Here is a 20,669-nt window from a genome sequence, read left to right on the forward strand (position 1 = left end):
AGACTGTAAGTCCCCGGAGGGGCAGGGCCTGTGTCCAACCTGATTAATTTGTCTCTACCCCAGCGCTTAGAACAGTGACTGGCACATAGTGAGCGCTTACCAAATACCATATAAAAAAACTTGGGCTTCCATCTGTGGATCCATCTACCTGGCTTTTTGTGTGATCTGTGCTGAGGATAAGGTTTCTGAGGAACCGGGAGGTTTTAGATTGCAGTGATGAGCTGGTGTCAAAATCAGGACTAATCCTGAAAAACAGAGCTGTGTTAATCCTCTTTCCCTATTCCTGTCTCCGCTTCCTACCAGAAACCTCTCTCTCACTATCCTTCTCTCCCCTCCCTGCCTCTCAACGCTTCGTCAGTCTGATGGTTTCTTCCCCTCTCTCTCTCCATTTGCCGTATTCATTTCTAATTATTTGTCAGTCGGGTTTCTTCGTCTTGTGTATCTCTGTCCATCCTTCGGGTCTCCTCGTGCTGCCCCTCCGTCTCCTCTTTTCGTATTCTTTTTTTCCTTCCCCACTGGCTGCTCCTCTCTCGTCTCTCCCTGTTTGCTCTGGCCCTTTGTCCCTCCTGGTCTTTGACAGCTGTTCGCATGTCCCTCTCTCCTTCTGCTTGGTTTAGCTGAGGCTTCTCTGTTCCCTTTCCTGGCCTGTTAAACCTTTTTTTTTTTTCTTTTCCCTTTTAAGTTCCTGTCCTTTCCCCCTCCTCCTCCTCCTTTCTTCCTCTTTCTCTCTCCTCCTACCTTCCTTCTCCTTTGTCTTCCCCGTTTCTTTCTCCCCTTACCTCCCTGCCTCTTCTTTTCTCTTCTTTTATCCCCCTTCTCTTTCTGCCTCCCTCTTTCTCCTCTTCTTTCTGTCTCTCCCCTTTCCTCCTCTTCTCTCTCTCTCTCCTTATCTCTTCCCTTCTCTCCTCTCTCTCTCCCCCCTCCTCTCTTCTCTCTCCCCTTCCCATCGCCTCCCCCTCTCCCCTTTTCTCTCTTTCATCTGTCTCCCTCCCCCTCTCTCCCCTTTCCACCTTTCTCCTCTTCTCCTTTGTAGTCTCTGTTCTCCGACATACCCCAGAGCCTCCCTTCTCCTCGTGAAGTCTCCCCTTCCCCTCTGCCTGGCCGCCGCCAGACTGTTTCCTTGAGGACGGGGCAGTCCCCGGTCTCAGTGGACTTTTCCTTGCTAGAGGGGTTGACGCTTCTCGGGCAGGAGGAAGCCACTCGCACATCCTACAGGACACAAAGCATTTTTGTATGGTATTTGTGAAGCGCTTACTATGATCCAGGCACTGTACTGAGCATTGGGGTAGATACGAGCTAAGCAAGTCAAGCACAGTCCCTGTACCCCATGGGGCTCCCAGTCTTCATCCCCATTTTCCAGATGAGGGAACGGAGGCCCACAGAAGTGAAGCGACTTGTCCACGGTCCCACAGCAGACAAGCTCTGGTGCCGGGATTAGAACCCGTGTCCTTCCTACTGCCAGGCCCGGGCTCTATCCACTAGACCACGCTTATTCTCCATTTTATGGGTACCTAGGAGTTCTTGGATGAATAGCGGTTATTCTGCTGAATCAGCAGCATTTTGGGTTTTCAGAGAGATTGTTAATTATGTCTGAACTGTCGATCATTAATATTTGAAGGCAAGTATAATAGAGAGAAAAATCACAATCCCTATCCCCAAGGAACTTACTGTCTAATGGGCAGAGAGATACAAAATCAGTCAATCATTGATATTTATTGAGTGCTTCCTATGTGCAGAACACTGCAGGAAGCACTTGGAAAAGATAAGTGAGTCATTCCCTACCCACAGAGAGCTGACAGTCTAGAGTTGGGGAGGCTAAGTGGCTGATCCCTGACCCAGGTCTCCTTCATTCATTCAGTCGTATTTATTGAGCACTTACTGTGTGCAGAGCACTGTACTAAGCACTTGGGAGAGTAAAATTCAACAATAAACAGACACATTCCCTGCCCTCGGCAAGCTTGCAATGTAGAGTTGCGGGGACTTAGTGGTAACTCTGTCTGGTCCCTGACCCAAGACTTATTCAATCAATTCAATTCAAGGTATTGAGCACTTACTGTGTGCAGAGCACTGTACTAAGCACTTGGAGTGTTCAATACAACAATAACGGACACGTTCCCTGCCCTCAATGAGCTTACAGTCTAGAGGACTCCATCTCAGGGCTAGAAATCACGCTCCTTTGCTAAACTCTGCGCTTTAACTCTTAGGTCCGTATCCATAATTTATTGATTTCTGTTAACGTCTCTTTCCCCCTTCTAGACTGGAAGCTCTTCGTGGGCAGGGGAAATGTGTCTGTTGGATTGTTCAAATGTACTCTCATTCATTCATATTTACTGAGCGCTTACTCTGTGCAGAGCAGTGTACTGAGCACTTGGGAGAGGACACCAACAATAAACCGACAGGTTCCCTACCTATAGCGACCTTACCGTCTAGGGGACTGACTCTAAGATGCCGCTGATGGCATCTTGTGCCGTCCCCTCCCTCAGCCCCACAGCACTTACATCCGTATCCATCATTTCGTTATTTCTGTCAGTGTCTTTCTCCCTCTCGAGACCGTGAGATCGTGGCGGTCGGGGAACGTGTCTAAAAACTCGGGCGTATTGTCCTCTCCCAGTGCCCCGCACGTAGGAAGCGCTCGATAATTGCTGTCGATTGCATTGACCGATCGTTGTTATTAATGAAGTTTTAATGACAGGGAGAGGCCAAGGCCCGGTCATCCAAAAGAGGCAAAAGCAAGGAATGGGAGCAGCGTGGAGGATGAGACCGTTGAATCAGTCAGGGGTGTTTATTGCACACTTACTTTGTGCAGAGTACTGTGCTGAGCTCTTTGGAGGGGCAGCACAAGCTCCCATTTTCAAAAGAGCAGTAAAACTGTGGTGCTTGTGTGTGTGCGCGCGTGCGTGCGCACACGCCTGCACATTCACCCACTCAGTTGTTCTAGTGGTGTGGGAGCAACATGGAGAACAAGACTATATTGAGCGCTTAATATATACAGAGGACTGTACTAAGCTCTTGGGAGAGGACAATGCAAAAACGATTTGTAAAAAAGCAGTAAAACCCCCACCTCCCCCGCACGCAGGCACATCCATCCGTCAAGTTCCGGTGGTGTGGGAATAAAATTGAGAATGAGGCTGTTTGCGAAACCATTTGCAGAAGAGCAGTAAAACTGTGGCTTAGTGAGAAGCAGCATGGCTTAGCGGCTAGAGCCCGGGCCTGGGAGTCAGGAGGACCTGGGTTCTAATCCCACTCCGCCACGTGTCTGCTGTGTGACCGTGGGAAGTCGCTTCACTTCTCTGGGCCTCAGCGACCTCATCTGTTAAAAAAAACAGGGATGAAGAGTGCGAGCCCAGTTTGGGACAGGGCCTGTGTCCCACCTGATTAACTTGTATCTACCCCAGTGCTTAGAGTAGTGCTTAGCACATAGTGAGCGCTTAACAAGTACCATCATTATTATTATTATTGCGGGCGGTGGGGTGTTTGTGTGTGCCCGCCATCCATCCAGGTGTTCTAGTGATGTGGGAGCAACATGGAGGACGATTCCGTTCGAGAACCACTGGCGAGAGCAAAACGGAGACAATTGCCCTTGGGCGAGCTAGTCCGGCTCTTGGGCGCTTTGGCGCCTTAGCTCAGAACGGTCCGGGCCGGCCGGGAGATCGGGGGACCCTGGGAAGCGCAGGGCCGACTCCGGGCTGGGGAACCACAAGGAGACGGGCCAGAGCCACCGTGTTCTTCATCGGCCCCGTCCCTGGGAAAGACGTCCCCACCCCCCGGGGTTGACGTGATCGACGTGACGAGGATTTCGCTAACGGGCCCGGACACCTCTCTTTCCAACAGATCGATGAACTCCCGGAGGGAGCGGTGAAGCCGCCAGCCAATAAATACCCGATCTTCTTCTTCGGCACTCACGAAACGTAAGTCGTTAGCCCGGCCTGGTCTTTCCCTCCTCACTTCTCCCCTGGCCCTAGCTTTGGACATCACTCTGGGGAAAAGCTGGTTCCAGGCAGGGAACGCGCCTGCCTATCCTGTTGGATTGTCCTCTCTCGAGCGCTCAATACAGTGCTTGGCACACAGTAAGCGCTCAGTGGATCCCGTTGATTGATGGATTGATATTTATGTCTGTCTCCCATCTAAGACGAAGCTCGCTGTGGGCAGAGGATGTGTCTGTTATAGTATTATACTGTACTCTCCCAAGTTCTTAGTACAGTGCTCGACACACAGTAAGCGCTCAATAGATACCCTTGATTGATGGATTGGTTATTTACATTGATGTCTGTCTCCCCTTCTAGACTGAAAGTTCATTATAGGCAGGGGATATGTCTGCTCTAGTGTTCTATTATACTCTTCCGAGCACATAGTAGAGTGCTCTGCACATAGTAAGTGCTCAATAAAAGCCATTAATTGATTATATTAATGTCTGCCCCTCTAGACTATAAGCTCATGGTGGGCAACGAATACACCTGCTAACTCTGCTCTGTGTTGTCCTCCCCCGAGTGCTTAGTACAGTGCTCTGGCACACAGTAAGCACTCAATAAATACTTTTGATTGACTGATAGAATGATAATATATATTGGTCAGGGCTATTTTAGCGAAATGCGTTTGCGAAAGGTCGAAAAACAAATCGTGTCTTAAAGAAAATGAGAGCATCTTCTGCCTTGAATGTCATTCTTTCCTTCAGTCTAATGCCAGGGTTGAACCCCCTCATCTTCTTCCCAGTCTTGCCCCCCACGTTTTTATTTTAAATGATAATGTTAAGCACTTACTGGGTGTCACATGCTCTTCTAAGCGCTGGGGTAAATACAAGTAAATTAGGTTGGTCACAGTCCCTGTCCCATATGGGGCTCCCAGTCTAAGTAGCAGGGAGAACCGAGGCCCAGAGAAGTGAAGCGACCTGCCCCACGTCACACAGCAAGCATTTGGCAGAGGCGGGATTAGAATCCAGGTCCTCTGACTCAGGCCCGGGCTCTGACCACGAGGCCACGCTGCTTCTCCTTTGCCACCCTTCTTACCTCTACTGTCCCATCCCTCCCTCCACCCTTCCCCTTGCTAGCTTCACATTTCTCAGCCTTTCCTGCGGTACGACTCTCAGCCCTGAACTCATTCCTTCATCTCTAGACTGTGAGCCCGTTGTTGGGTAGGGGTCGTCTCTATTTGTTGCCAAATTGTACTTTCCAAGCGCTTAGTACAGTGCTCTGCACTCAGTAAGCACTCAATAAATACTATTCATTCAATTCAGTCGTATTTATTGAGCGCCTATTGTGTGCCAATAAGCATCTGGGAGACTACAGTAGACCAATAAATAGACAATTTCCCTGCCAGCGACGAGCTTAGAGTCTAGAGCTACTCAGCTCAGTGTCATCCCTCACAAAGAGTCACCCTCCTCTCCCTTTCCTTTCCTGGTTTTCCTCCTCCAACCCTACCTCTGCCTCATCTATTCAATCAATCAAAGGTATTTATTGAGCACTTGATGTGTGCAGAGCACTGTCCTAAGCACTTGGGAGAGTGCAATAGAACAGAGTTGGTAGACATGTTCCCCGTCCACAACGAACTTACAGTCTATATGTCTTCAGACATGTACCTATCCTTAGATTCTACTATTTCTCCTATCTGAAATACATTTAAAAATTTTTTTATGATGCTTGTTAAGCACTTACTGTGTGCCAGGCACTGAACTGAGCACTGGGGTGGACACAAGCCAATCAAGTTGGACACAGTCCCTGTCCCACATGGGGCTCACAGTTTCAAGCCCAGTTATAGAGATGAGGTTACGGAGGCACAGAGAAGTGAAATGACCTGCCCATGGCCACAAAGAGGACAAGTGGTGGAGTGGGATTAGAACCCATAACCTTCTGACCCTCGGGCCCGTGCTCTATCCACCGCGCCGTGTTACTTCTCCAAGCGGTTTGTACTTAGCGGTTGGGAGAATAGAACACCACAGAATTACCCGACACAGCGCCATGTGGTTTAGTGGATAGAGCACAGGCCTGAGGGTCAGAAGGATCTGCGTTCTAATCCCGGCTCTACCTCCTATCTGCTGCGTGACCCTGGGCAAGTCGCTTCACTTCTCTGAGCTTCAGTTCTCTCATTTGGAAAACTGGGGTTAAGACTATGAGCCTTACGTGGGACAGGGACCGTGTCTAACCCAATTTCCTTGTCTCTACCCCAGCGCTTAGTACAGTGCCCGACACAAAGTAAGCACTTAAATACCACAATTATCAGTATTATTATTTCTGAACACAAATTAAGCCGCTCCAGTCCACAATACCAGCCATAAAGCAGACAAGTCAGCCAAACACAATAGCACATTTAAGGTTGGGACAGCACTCCTTTCCAATGTTTTTTTTTTTATCGTATTCAGTGTGCTTAACTTGGGCGTGTAATAGAAATGTAATTTGTTTGCAGACCAAAGAAAGATCTGTTTATTGTTGTACCGTACCCCCCTAAGCACGTAGTACAATGCTCTGCGCTCAGTAAATACGATTGAGTGAATGAATGAATTCATTAACGTTGTCTGTGTGCAGGGCATTTCTGGGTCCGAAAGACCTTTTCCCGTACAAGGAATACAAAGATAAGTTTGGAAAGTCAAACAAGCGAAAAGGATTCAACGAAGGTTTGTGGGAAATAGAAAATAATCCCGGAGTGAAGTTTACTGGATACCAGGTAAGTGCCTTGCTCTGGGGAACCTGTCTGGGCTTCTCGCGGCTTCCGGTTTCTTTCCCATCTTTGCTCTTCTTGCCTCGCCTCCCCTTCCTCTCCACAGTGAGCTCGATGTGGGCAGTCAGTCTGTCCATCAGTCCATCTTCCTGTGTGCAGGGCAAGGAATGGGTGTGTCAACTCTGTTCTGTTGCACTCTCCCAAACGCTTAGTCGCAGTGCTCTGCGCACAGTCAGCGCTCAGTAAATACTGTTGATCGAATCCTCTTTCCAGCCCTCCAGGCTCTTCATCGTCTCTTTTTAATCCTTCCCTTCCCGACTCCTCTGATGGCAGTATCCACTAGATCATAGGCTTCTTGAAGGCGAGGATGTCTGCATATCCTCTTGTCCTTTCCCAAGTACTTAGAACAGTGGTGCGCGCATGGTAATTTCATTTATTTATAGTAACGTCTGTATCTCCCCCTCAACCGCAAGCTCCCTGTGGGCTGGAAATGTCACTGTTTATTGTTGTATCGTGCTTTCCCAAGCGCTTAGAGTGCTTTGCAAACAGTAAGCGCTCAATAAATACGATTGATTGAATGAATGAATGGTAAGCACTCCCAGTTTTCAAATAATAATAATAATAATAGTGGTATTTAAGTGCTTACTCTGTGCCAGGCACTTTACTAAGCGCTGGGGTAGATACAAGGTGACGGGGTTGGACATCATCCCTGTCCCACATGGGGTTCACACTCTTATTCTCCATTTTTCTGAGGAGGGAACTGAGGCCCTGAGAAGTGAAATGACTTGGCCAAGGTCACACAGCAGACGAATGGCGGAGTCGGGTTTGGAACCCAGATCCTTCTGACTCCCAGACCCTGGCTGTATTCTCTAGGCCATGCTGCTTCTCTCACACATCCTACAGGAGCCGAAGCATTTTTTTTGGTGGCGTCTGTTAAGCACTTACTACGTGCCAGACACCGTCCTAAGCGTTGGGGTAGATACAAACTAATAGGTCAGGTGTCCACCGTGGGGCTCACTGTCTTAATCCCCATTTTCCAGATGAGGGAACCGAGGCCCGGGGGGGGAAGTGACTCAGCCAAGGTCACACGGAAGCAGCACACAAGTGACAGTGCTGTGATTAGAACCCAGATCCTCCGGACTCCCAGGCCCTAGCCCTTAGGCCACACTGCTTCTCTTGCAGCCTCTAGACCGAAAGCTCGTTGTGGGCAGGGAACGTGTCTGTTTATTGTTACATTATTCTCTCCTAAGCGTTTGGTACAGTGCTCTGCACTCAGGAAGCGCTCAGTAAATACGATTGAATACGATCGAATCTTTGTGGTTGCCCCAGCGGGGTCAGAGTGTAGGATCTCTGGGATAAGAGGTGGCCACAGAATTCCTTCCTGACTGTCCGTTATGTGATTCTTTCCATCTGTCTAAGATCCGAACGTTCTTTGCCTGACACAGTAAGCACTTAAAAAGTAACACGATTTATTATTGTTTTTGCTACTATTATTGTAGTTATTTAACTCCCGAAGCCCTTTTAAGAAATGCCCACTTTCAAGGAATCATTTGCCCCCCACCAGAGGAAATAATTCTCAATAAAAATTAGATCATAAAAAAGGTGGGGCTTTTTTTCCAAGCGGCCAGTGGGAAAGTTACTTCTTTCAGTCCCTCCTCTTGAGGTGCTGAAGAATAAGCCGTGTTTTTTTCCAAGGACAGCTGTTTCTTATCCCTATCTTGGCACGATGGGTGGTACTTTAGAAGTAATTAGCTGCTATTTTTCTTTTTCTTTTTTTTTTCCCCTTTTTCATTTCTCAGGCAATTCAGCAGCAGAGCTCTTCCGAAACCGAGGGAGAGGGAGGGAATACCGCCGATGCCAGCAGCGAGGAGGAAGGCGGGCGAGTAGAGGAAGATGGAAAGGGCAAAAGGAAGAATGAGAAAGCCGGCTCAAAACGGAAAAAATCATATACTTCAAAGGTAAAACGGGAGGTCTTCCGTCGTCGTGGACAGTCAAGACAGCTAGTTTGGGCTATGGAGGGCTCTGAACTTGAGAAGCAGCGTGGCCTAGTGGATGGAGCCCGGGCCCCGGAGTCAGAAGGACCTGGGTTCCGATTCTGGCTCCACCCCTTGTCTGCTGGGTGACCTCGGGCAAGTCACTTGGCTTCTCTGGGCCTCAGTTCCCTCATCTGGAAAACGGGGATTAGGACTGGGAGCCCCATGTGGGACCGGGATTGTGTCCAACCCGATTACTTTGTATCTACCCCAGCGCTTAGTACAGTGCCTGACATGTAGTAAGTGCTTAACAGATACCAATTTAAAAAAAAAAAAAAAGGCAGTACCAACCCAGACTGGGCCTGTCCTCTAGTAGCATTCTGAAGCAGCGTGGCATGTGGATAAGAGCACAGGTCTGGGAGTCAGAAGGTCATGGGTTCTAATTCCGGCTCCGCCCCTTGTCTGCTGTGTGACCTTGGGCAAGTCACTTCACTTCTCTGGGCCTCAGTTCCCTCATTTGGAAAATGGGGATTGAGACAGTACGATTTATGTCCACTCCTACTTCTGATGAGCCTTGGCTAGTAGAGGAAAAGACATCAGCAGAACCTCCTGTAAGGTAACTCGCCTTTAATACCAAGTGTCTCGGAAAAATATCTACGGTTCTCCATCCTATCCTTTTGCCCAGACGGCCCGGGAGAATTGAGGCCCCAACATTCAGCGTCTGCTTCCCGATAAACATCTCGCGTTTGGTCCACGTCACACGGGGTTCCCGTTACAGAAATTTGCCGTCCCCTGCCTCTGCTTAAAAGTGTCCCATTGTAGCACGTCTAGGTGTGGGGGGAACAAAACGGTCCCATAAGAAGGCGCTTTATAATTGTTCAATGAAAAGAGTCCGGTTCGACGGAAAGAGTCCAATTCACTAAAGTAGAAAAAGGTGGGGTCTGTTCTGCTAGAGTACTTGTTTTCATTGGAATATTTGGATTTCCTTACAAGAATTAATAATAATTATGATTATTTATGGTACTTGTTAAGCACTTGCTCTGTGCCAGGCACTGTACTAAGCGCTTGGGTGGATACAAGCAAATGGGGTTGGACACGGTCCCTGTCCCACTTGAGGCTCACAGTCTCAATCCCCATTTTACAGATGAGGGAACTGAGGCCCAGAGAAGTGAAGCGACTTGCCCAAGGTCACCCAGTCAGACCCGTGGTGGGGCCAGGATTAGATCCCATGACCTTCTGACTCCCAGGCCCGGGCTCTAGCCACTACACCATGCTGCTTCTCCCAGAATTAGGGAGAGTTCTTTCCCTAGGCCACTTCTGCCCAGGAGAGAGCACTGTCTGGTGTCGGAAGAAACTGGAGTGCTCGTGAATGGGGCGGAGGAGAAGCTGAAACAACTGTAATACATTCCTCCTTAATGTTGAGATTCTTTCAGGACACGGCCCCGTCACAGGGGAGAATCGACTGTACTCATAATTCCTTTAATTCACCGAGTACTTTTAACGGTACTTTCTTTGCAAAGCAGTGTTGCCCAGTGGAACGGGCACACGCCCGGGGGTCAGAGAAGCAACTTGGCCTAGTGGATAGAGCGCGGGCCTGGGCGTCAGAAGGTCATGGGATCTACTCCCGGCTCCACCACGTGTCTGGCTGGGTGACCTTGGGCAAGTCGCTTCACTTCTCTGGGCCTCAGTTCCCTCATCTGTAAAATGGGATGAAGATTGCATGCCCCAAGTGGGACGGGGACCGTGTCCAACCTGATTAGCTTCTACGTACCCCAGCCCGTACTACAGTGACGGGCACGTAGTAAGCGCTTAACAGATACCATTAAAAAAAAAAAAAAGAGGACCTGGGTTCTGTTCCCATCGCCACCCGGCCGGGGTGACCTCGGACAAGTCACTTCACTTCTGCTCCTCAGTTTCCTCCACTGTAAAATGGGGATTCAGTAACTGTTCACCGTCCCTCTCCGTCTTTGATCCCCATGCACGACACCTCCTTCCGATGTCAGCGAAGGACACAGCTCCACCCAAAGCCACGCTGCAATGTGGTGACTAGGCTTTGTCCCCTGGGGTGAGAACTGAAATTCCTACCCTGGCTTAGCGTTGAAGAAACAGGACGCTTTTCCGTGTATTACCTTAGGCTTCCGAAGCAGCGTGGCCTAGTGGACGGAGCCCGGACCTGGGCTCTCTTCCTGGCTGTACCACGTGACTGCTTTGTGACCTTGGGCTAGTCACTTCTCTGGGCTTCAGTTACCTCATCTGTAAAATGGGTATTAAGAATGAGCCCCGTATGAGAGATGGACTGTGTCCAACCTGATTAGCTTTTATCTACCTTAGCACTTAGAACAGTACTTAGCACATAGTAAGTGCTTAGCAAGTACCATAGTCATTAGTATTAATAATAATAAATACCACAATCATTGTCGTTATCATTGTCATTATTATTATTCCAGGACTCTTCAAAGTCCTCTGTTCACCGTAAGCGTTGAATAAATACGATGGATCGAATGAGTGACAGGTTCTCATCCCAGCCCTCAGTGACTCTGCTCTAGACTGTGAGCTAATTATGGGGAGGGAATGGGTCTGCTAATTCTCTTGGCTTGAAGCAGCGTGGCTCACTGGAAGGAGCACGGGCTTTGGAGTCAGAGGTCATGGGTTCGAACCCTGGCTCTACCACTTGTCAGCTGTGTGACTTTGGGCAAGTCACTTAACTTCTCTGTGCCTCAGTTACCTCATCTGTAAAATGGGGATTAAGACTGTGAGCCCCACGTGGGACAACCTGATTCCCCTGTGTCTACCCCAGCGCTTAGAACAGTGCTCGGCACATAGTAAGCGCTTAACAAATACCAACATTATTATTATTATTATTACTTCCCCAATCGCTTACTACAGTCCTCTGCATATAGTAAGGACACTCAAAAAATACCACTGATTGATGGATCGATTGCAGAGCAGTTGGGAAAGTCCAGTATAACTGAGTTGGCAGATAAGGTTCACTGCCCATAGTGAGCTTACAATCTAGAGGAGACTGTCTTCTGTTTTGAAATGCAAGGAGCCTACAACCCTGGCTGCCGAGACTATTATCATCATCATTATTAGTAGTAAAAATAGTAATTATAACTCCGGCTTCTGACACCACTGTTTGCACGTGCCCCCCCAGCGATCTCCCACCGCTCCAGTTGTGCCGTTGGCACTTTGACTTCTGACCCTTTTGTCGCTTTGTCTCCCTTCTCAGAAGTCCTCCAAGCAGTCCCGGAAATCTCCGGGGGACGAAGACGACAAAGACTGCAAAGAAGAAGAAAACAAGAGCAGCTCTGAAGCCGGAGACGCGGGCAACGACACAAGAAACACGTCTTCAGACTTGCAGAAAACCAGCGAAGGGGTAACTTGGTGGCTCATTTGATTCCCGGTCCTTCAGTCGCTCCCCAAAAGGCCCCCTACATCCAGCCCAACTCCATTTCAAAGAAGGAAAATTTGGAATCGAAGGGGAGATCTCACAAAACATGGGTAGAAAACAGTCAATACAGGCCTGCTTTCAGACTCCTCCACTTTTTTTTTATGGTATTTGTAAAGCGCTTACTGTGTGCCGGGCACTGAACTAAGCACTGGGGGAGATACAAGATCGTCAGGATGGACACAATCCAGGTCCCACATGGGGCTCCTAGACTTAATTCCCATTTTCCAGGGGAGGGAACTGAGGCCCAGAGAAGGGAAGTGACTTGCCCGAGGTCACGCAGCAGACGAGAACCCAAGTCCTCTGACTTCCAGGCCCGGACTCTAGCCACTAGGCCCCGAAGCTTCACCCTGAAGGACACCTAGAAGTCTCTAAAATTGTAAATTTGGGGATGTGTTTGTTACATTATTATTTTGTCCTCTCCCAAGCGCTTAGTACGGGGTCCTGCACACAGCACTCAATAGATAGGTTGACTGACTGACAGACACACTACTGACTACTCAGAAGATGTATGAGTAGCTCAGGAGACCCCTGCAGAAATTGGCCCCGGGGAATGCAAATTAGTAGCAGGAATAAGCTTTATTAAATGCTTACTATGTGCAAAGCTCTATACTAAGCGCTGGGAAAGAATACACAAGTGGGAATTAGACCCAGTTCCGGTCCCAGTCCAAAATTAGTAGGAGATGCAATAAAAGGAGCCACTACAGCCCGTAAAAAGGCTACGGTAATAATAATAATTTTCCCCACTCAGGAACTCCTTTAATAATAACAATACTAATAATGATGGTATTTGTCAAGTGCTCACTCTGTGTCGAGCACTGTTCTAAGCGCTGGGGTGGATATAAGCTAATCAGGTTGAACGCAGTCCCTGTCCCACATGGGGCTCACACTCCCAATCCCCATTTTACAGATGAGGTCACTGAGGCCCAGAGAAGTGAATGACTTGCCCAAGGTCACACAGCAGACAAGTGGTGGAGCCGGGATTAGCGCCCGTGCTCACTCCACTCCGCCTTGCTGTGGGAGCGGTTGGTATGAAAGAAAGTGGGAGTCAGGGAAGTCGCATCTGTGTTGAGAACTCGTAATAATAAGGCATGATCCTGTGCCTCCTCGGCATTCAATCAGTCGTATTTATCGAGTGCTTACTGTGTGCAGACACTGTACTAAGTGCTTGGGAGAGTACAGCACAGTAATAAACAGGCACATTCCCTGCCCTCAATGAGCTAAGGTCTTGTCGTTTCTAGTCAGTTTACCAACGAGAGCTTTCCCACTCTGTAGCCAGCGATTCACCTCGGGGGGGTCTCAGGAGCTCCAGTCAGTCAATCAATCATATCTATTGAGCATTCATTCATTCAATAGTATTTATTGAGCACTTACTATGTGCAGAGCACTGTACTGAGCTCTTGGAATGGACAGTTCGGCAACAGATAGAGACGATCCCTGCCCAAAGACGGGCTCAGAGTCTAAACGGGGGCAGACAGAGAGCAAAGCAAAACAGAATAAAACGAAAACAAGACAACATCATCTGGATAAACAGAATCAAGGAGATAGACACCTTATTAACAAAATAAATAGGGTAATAAATAATAATACATACCCTCACTGGGTGCAGAGCACTATACTAAGGGCTTGACCGCCTCAGCAGCAGCGTAGTCTAGTGGATAGAGCACGGGCCTGCGAGTCAGAAGAACCTGGGTTCTCATCCCAGTTCCGCCGCTCGAGTAGAGCAAGTCACTTCACATCTCCGGGCCTCCACTACCTCATCTGTAAAATGGGGATGAAGACTACGAGCCCCACGTGGGACAGGGACTGTGTCCAACCTGATTAGCTTGTATCTACTCTAGGGCTTAGTACAAAGCCTGGCACATCGTAAGCTCTTTAGAAATACCACAGTTATAATTATTATATCATCATCACTATTATTATTATTAAAGGAGCGCCTAGTGGGGAAAATCTTCCCCTAGGAAACCCTCAGGCTTTTACATTTCCCCTGGGAAAGCTCAGTGCTTGGCACATAATAATAATGTTGGTATTTGTTAAGTGCTTACTATATGCAGAGCACTGTTTTAAGCACTGGGGTAGATACAGGGTAATCAGGTTGTCCCACGTGAGGCTCACACTCTTAATCCCCATTTTACAGATGAGGTAACTGAGGCACAGAGAAGTGAAGTGACTTGCCCACAGTCACACAGCTGAGAGGTGGCAGAGCGGGGATTCGAGCCCGTGACCTCTGACTCTCAAGCCCGGGCTCTTTCCTCTGAACAAATACCACAATTATTGATCACCTTCTAGCCTCTCCAGCGCTGTGAACAGTGCTCTGCACATAGTAAGCGCTTAACAAATGCCATCATTATTATTATTATTATTATTATTATCATTATTATTAGGATGAAACGGTTTCCCGGCAATGAGCCGGCTCAGCCACCGGGTGGCACTGCGTTCACGCTGTAAGATGCCATGGCCATGTTGGATCAAGTAATACTATTTATTGAGCGCTCACTCTGTGCAGAGCACTGGACTGAACACTTTGGAGAATACAGTTGCCACCGTAGTGTTCAATCGAGCGATACTATTTGTTGAGCGCTGGCTGTGTGCTAAGCACTGTACCGAGCTCTTGGGAGAATACGATATAACAGAGTCGGTAGACATGTTCCCTGCCCACGACGAACTTACTACAGTCTACAGGGGGAGACACCAATCAGTCGATCAATCAGTGGTATTTATTGAGTGTGCAGAGCGCTGTATTAAGCACTTGGGAGATACAATACAACGGACACATTCCCTGCCCACACCGAGCTCACGGTCTAACGGGGGAAGAGATCAATCAGTCGATCAAGTCCTATTTATGAAGCACTTACCTTGCGCAGAGCACTGTACTAAGTGCCTGGGAGAGGACAATGCAACAGAATTAGTAGACACATGCCCAGCTCCCAACGAGCTTACGGACTAGAGGGAGAGCTAAAGTAAGACTTGGAACTTGGGGAGGATGGTGTTCCTTTGGATATGAATGGGGAGGGGATGAGAAAAAGGATTGTCAGCGCGAGAGACAAGTTTGAGCCACAATAAGTCGAAATTAAGCGTTTACGGTATGCAGAGCATTGTATTAAGTGCCAGGAGGACGATGATACAGTAGAGGTGTTAGACGTGATCTGTGCCTTAGACATAAAAGTAAAAGAAGATAGGACAAACAGAAGAGTCCAATAATAACTGTGGTATATGGTAAGCGCTTCCTATGTGCCAGGCACTGTACTAAGCACTGGGATGGATACAGGCAAATCGTGTTGGACAGAGTCCCTGTCCCACATGGGCTTATAGTCTCAACCCCTATATTCCAGATGAGGGAACTGAGGCCCAGAGAAGTGAAGTGACTTGCCCAGGGTCATACAGCAGACAGGTCAGAACCCAGGACCTTCTGACTCCCAGGCCCGTGCTCTAGCCACTACGCCACGCTGCATAAGGATATGCCCACAAGAGCTATGGGGCTGGGGGCGGTGAGAGTATGAATCTAAGAGGTTCAGATCGGAGTGAATAGGCAACACGGGAGGGGGAGCAAGTAGGGAATGGAGGGATTAATCTGGGAAGGCCTCTTGGAGGAGATGCGACTGTAGATGCTCTTAGAAGATGGGTGAGTGGCGATCTGTCAGCTATGAAGGAAGAGGGAGACTCTAGCTCGTTTTGGCCTCGGTTTATTGTTGTAGCATAGTCTCCCAAACGCTTAGTACGGTGCTGTGCATACGGAAAGCGCTCAGTAAACACGACTGAACGAATGAGTTCCAGGCCACAGGGAAGACATGGGTGAGGAGTCGGAGGTAGAGTGAGTAGGTCGGCGAGGGAAGAGCAAAGCGAGCAGGTTGGATTGGGTAAGTGAGGTGAGGCAGGATGGGAGAGGTGATCGAGCTCCTTAAAGCCGGCGGTAAGGAGTTTTTGTTGGCTGCGGAGGTGGATGGGCGGTCGTTGCAGGTTTCTGAGCCCGGGGGAGATGTGGATTGAACGTTTTTCTGAGCAAAATGATCTGCCCAGCAGAGTGAAGACTGGACTGGAGAGGGGAGAGACTGGAGGCAGGGAGGTCAGCGAGGAGGCCGACGCAGAAGGTCGAGATGGGGTAGGATAAGTGTTTGGATCAGCGTGGGAGCATTTGGGATGGAGAGGAAGAGATGTTTTGAACTGGGTGACAGATGGAATCCACGAGTTGAATGAGAGGGATGAGGTGAGGGTCATGTCAAGGTTACGAGCCTGCGGAGCCGGGAGGATGGCGGTGATGGGGATGGGAAAGTCGGGGAGAAGATCGGGTTGCGGTGGGAAGATGAGCTCTCTGTCGGGCCTTACAGTCCTCTAGACTCTGAATTCCTTATGGGCAAGGAACATATCTGCTGGTTTTGTTGTATTGTCCTCTCCCAAGCGCTTAGTACAGGGCTCTTCACATAGTAAGTGCTCAGTGAACACCATCGATTGATGTGTTTGGCTTGAGGTGATGGCAGGATAACCAATTTGAGAATCATCCGCAGAGAGAGATAGTAGTTGAAGCCGTGGGAGCGAATGAGTTCTCCAAGGGCGTGAGTGAGGATGGAGACTAGAAGGGGACCCAGAACTGAGCCTTGAGGGACCCCCACAGTTAGGGGGTGGGAGGCAGAGGAGGAGCCCGCGAAAGAGACTGAGAAGAAGCGGCCAGAGGGATCAGAGGAGGCCCGGGAGAGGACAGTGTCAGCGAAGCGGAGGTTGGATAGCGTTTCCAGGCGAAGGGGGCAGTTGACAGCACCGGAGGCGGCAGATAGTTTGAGGAGGATTAGGATGGAGTAGAGGCCGTTGGATTTGGCAAGATCTGAGGGATTTCCACCAACAGCGCAGTTTGGGCACAGGAGGAAGTGGACTTTGATCGAGGAAGTGTTTTGGTGACATAGGACAGTTTTTGTGGAATGCAGGGAGCACAGACCAGATTTCAGGGGGTCCTAAAGAGAGTCGGAGGAGAGGAAGTGGAGGCACCTCAAAGGGAACAATTCGTTCGATGTGTTTGGAAAGGAAAGGTAGGAGGGAGATGGGGCAAGAAGAGGTCGGTGCTGTGGAATCATGGGAGGGATTTGCATTATTAATAATAATAATATTAGTTGTGTTTGTTAAGCACCTGCTGTGTGCCAGGCACCGTTCTAAGCGCTAGCGTGGATAGAAGCAAATCAGTTTGGGGACCGTCCTTGTCCCATGTGGGGCTCACGCTCATATCCCCATTTTCCAGATGTCACCGAGGCCCAGGGAAGTGCCGTGACTTCCCCAGGGTCACACATCAGACACGTGGCAGGGCTGGGATTGGAACCGGGATCATTCATTAACTGGGATCATTCATTCATCCCATCATATTTATTGAGCGCGTACTGTGTGCAGAGCTCTGTACTAAGCGCTTGGGAAAGTGCGGTACAACCAGAGACGCGTTCCCCGCCCACAGTGAGCTTACCCTTCTGACTCCCAGATCCGTGCTGTATCCACTAGGCCGCACAGCTTCTCAAAGGAGATACGGAAGCGTGCTTGGTAGGGAAATGGCGGGGCCTAGTGAGAAGAGCACAGATCCGATCTCTCAGAACATAACCTCCTCATCGGCTCTCTTTCCCACAAACACTCACCCCCCGCTCCCCGCCACTCTATCCTGTTCCCCCGTAGAGACGTCTGTTCTTTTGACCCCCACCTCCCCAGTATTCCACGTTTCCAACTCCGAACTGCAGGTCCTATTTTTTAAGGCACCTCCACCCAATCACTCGGCTGACTCCGGTTTTGAGAGGAGCCTGGCCTGACCCAGAGCGGAATTTTGGGCCGGCCCAAGGCGGATCCCACCCATCTTCCTCCCAGCCCTCCTCCACCCCCACCCCCATCCACCCCTCTCAAGGTCCGTTCCCCGTCTCTTCCCACAGACTTAACCGTCGGAACGAACGCCGCCCGCTAAGGAAGATCACACGGAGGTTCCACGTCCGGTTGTCTGACAGTCTTGGATTTGATAGAAGTCGCCCCATATAAGTCACAGTCCCCATCGACCGAGTCCCAGTTTGTATATGCACATCAGTCCCACCCCCTCCCTCTCTGTTGTATTTGCCGAACTCAGACATTTTAGCTTTTTCCGAGGGTCACCTTTCATCCCCTATCGTTTGCTTGCATGAAGTCGTCCCGTCCCACCAGCGGGTGGGGGGGGGCCCGAACTTTTTGCCCCAACCGGTGTCCGCGTTTGAGGGGCCCCCTTCCCACCCCCACAGGAGGCCCCGTTCGATTTGATTCTACCTTTTTTTAGACAGGTGGGCGTCGGGGGGGGGTGGCGAAGAATGTCTCCCTCCTCTCCCGAGCGGAACTAAGGATCGATTCCAAATCGCCGGAGACACCCGATCGGCCGAAAACCCGAAAAACAAAGTCATCTGTTAGTGCCCGAGACCGAGGCTGTAAGATACGTATTCCCCGTTAGAGCTAGCTAGTTGAAACCCGAAATGCGTCTCCAAAATCATGTCGTCCTGTACCCACGCTCACTTAGTTTCTCTATGTGAAGTTAGTGAAAGTCTTTTTTGTGTTCCTTTAGATGAAGACCAGGATTTTTTTTTTCCAATGGCGATACAGTTCGAGCTCTTGGCTCAAGTGGATCCTTTTCAACGGTGAGCCTAGGAGATTCAGCAGTTACCATGGGAAAAAACCAAAACCCCCCTTCAATTTTCAATACTTAAAGCCTGAAAAAATAATTAAAAAAAAAAAAGGAACTTCTTCGGTTTTCTTTTGGAAATAGAGCTAGATTAGTAAGTAATCATTCCAAAATCCATGATTCTGTGTACATTATCGTTGCTATTGTGATAGAGAATTTTATTTATTTTTTATGCCAGCTTTTATCGTGAGAACATATTTAGTCGGTTTGGGTTTCCTCAGTCCTCGTTATGCTTGTCTTTGGAACATCTTTCGCGTATTCAAGGTTTGTAGTTGAAGAGTTTACTGTAAAAAAAAAACAAAAACTAAACAAAAAAAAAATGTATTGTTTTTACCGAATAAATTTATTGGAATGTGTATTGGGAGTAAGATTTGAGGTTGTAAGCAACTAAGTTAGTGTCATTTGACTTCATTCATGTAACAATGTGAGGTATTAATGTAACTCAAGTATTAAAGAAAAACATCGTCAACCCTGAGTTGCCGATAGTAGAATTAAGTGCAGGTGAGGTTTTTTTTGGGGGGGGGAGGGTGGTTGGTTGTGGGGGGGGTGTACCTTTTCCGGGAGGGCTCAGAGGCTCCGGATTCCTCCGCCCCCTCCGCAGTCCCCGCGGGACATTGGACGTACGGCATCGTGGCGTTAGGTCAGGTCTTCGCCCACCACGAACGGGCCCCCGCCGGCTCCCCTCGCCCCCGTCAGAGTCCCGCCCCGGCCGCCGCTCCTCTCGGCGATAGCGGAGAACCGTGGGGTGGCCAGGCCGAGTGACGTGGAACCACCTCAGGCGGAAGCGGGATCCTCCGCGGTCCGGGCCCTTCCCTTACTGGGGCTGGGATTTTTTCCACCGCCCAGCGGGTGGAACAGACGGGACCCACTCCAGCCAGGAAGGCCTTCGCAAGATCCCCTCAAGGTCCTCCAGATCTCCCCAGCCCCACACGCCCTCCGCCGGCTGTAGAAACATAGTGCCCTGGTATCCGTCGTCTGAAAGAGACAGACCACCGCGTGGGCACCAGCAGGGGAGGGGTCTGCCCGGGCTCAGAACCCAAGGCAAAAACGTAAGGCCATATTTCCAGAAATCCACCCCGGAAGCACTCGCAGCCAGGGGGACGGTCGACTGCTCTTAAAATCCAGTCAGCACGTTGTAATCATTAGAGAAGCACCCGCTATTTTTATTATCGGGGTACGAGAGTAGCAATGTGTCCATCCGCAAGTGGAGGCAGAGATTATGGTACTTGCTAAGCACTTACTATGTCCCAAGTGCTGTTCTAAGCCCTCGGTAGAGACCAAGTAATCAGGTTGGACAGTCCTGCCCCACATGGGGCTCACACTCTTATCCCCATTTTACAGATGAGATCACGGAGGCCCAGAGAAGCGAAGTGACTCGCCCTGGGACACGAAGCAGACAGGTGGTGGAGTCAGGATTAGAACCCAGGTCCTTCTGACTCCCAGGCCTGGATTATATCCACTAAACCACGCGGCCTCTCGATAGCCCCCGGAGCTAAGAAGAAAAAAATGAGGTGCTTCTTGTAGCCGAAAGGGTAACGGGGCTGTGGGTACAGCACGGTAGAGATTCACCCAGTGGGGAGGAAATTCCAGGGTTGAAAGGCCCCCAGCAGGCAGTTAGCCCTTGGCCTCCAGATTCTTATCTTAGAGCCAATGGAGCGGTGAAGCTGCATCGTTTTCAAAAGGCCAAGCCACCAGAAATGACTTTCATTTAAATCAGTCAGTCAGATTTATTGAGCCCGTACTGCGTCACTGTATCCCCTTTGAATGGGTAATTGAATGAAGCTGTTTTGTCCTTTCAACTAACAAGATGGACCCGGCTCACTTTTTTCTCACACTCCGGTATAGTTATTAGAGAGCCGACTGGAGAGGGGAAAAAAGCACGAGCGTCTAAAACTATCCAACCTTCGGCGATGGGAGGACCAGAATGGCCCAGACGGGCAAG

The 20,669-nt window shown here is 49.5% G+C and overlaps 1 protein-coding gene across 1 annotated transcript in view; it reads left to right on the forward strand.

Moving 5' to 3' along the window:
* The window catches only part of HDGFL3 (HDGF like 3), a 38,607-nt gene extending 19,385 nt beyond the window's left edge, over positions 1 to 19,222 (forward strand). Inside the window, exons 2-6 of the mRNA XM_029066039.2 lie at positions 3,832 to 3,908; positions 6,516 to 6,654; positions 8,448 to 8,606; positions 11,851 to 11,997; positions 17,961 to 19,222. Of these exons, the coding sequence (XP_028921872.1) occupies positions 3,832 to 3,908; positions 6,516 to 6,654; positions 8,448 to 8,606; positions 11,851 to 11,997; positions 17,961 to 17,966 (528 nt within the window). The 3' untranslated portion in view covers positions 17,967 to 19,222. The remainder of the gene's footprint in view (positions 1 to 3,831; positions 3,909 to 6,515; positions 6,655 to 8,447; positions 8,607 to 11,850; positions 11,998 to 17,960) is intronic.
* The last annotated feature ends 1,447 nt before the right edge of the window (positions 19,223 to 20,669 follow it).

The sequence above is a fragment of the Ornithorhynchus anatinus genome, chromosome 5 (genome assembly GCF_004115215.2).
Source record: "Ornithorhynchus anatinus isolate Pmale09 chromosome 5, mOrnAna1.pri.v4, whole genome shotgun sequence".
NCBI classification, from domain to species: Eukaryota; Metazoa; Chordata; class Mammalia; order Monotremata; family Ornithorhynchidae; genus Ornithorhynchus; species Ornithorhynchus anatinus.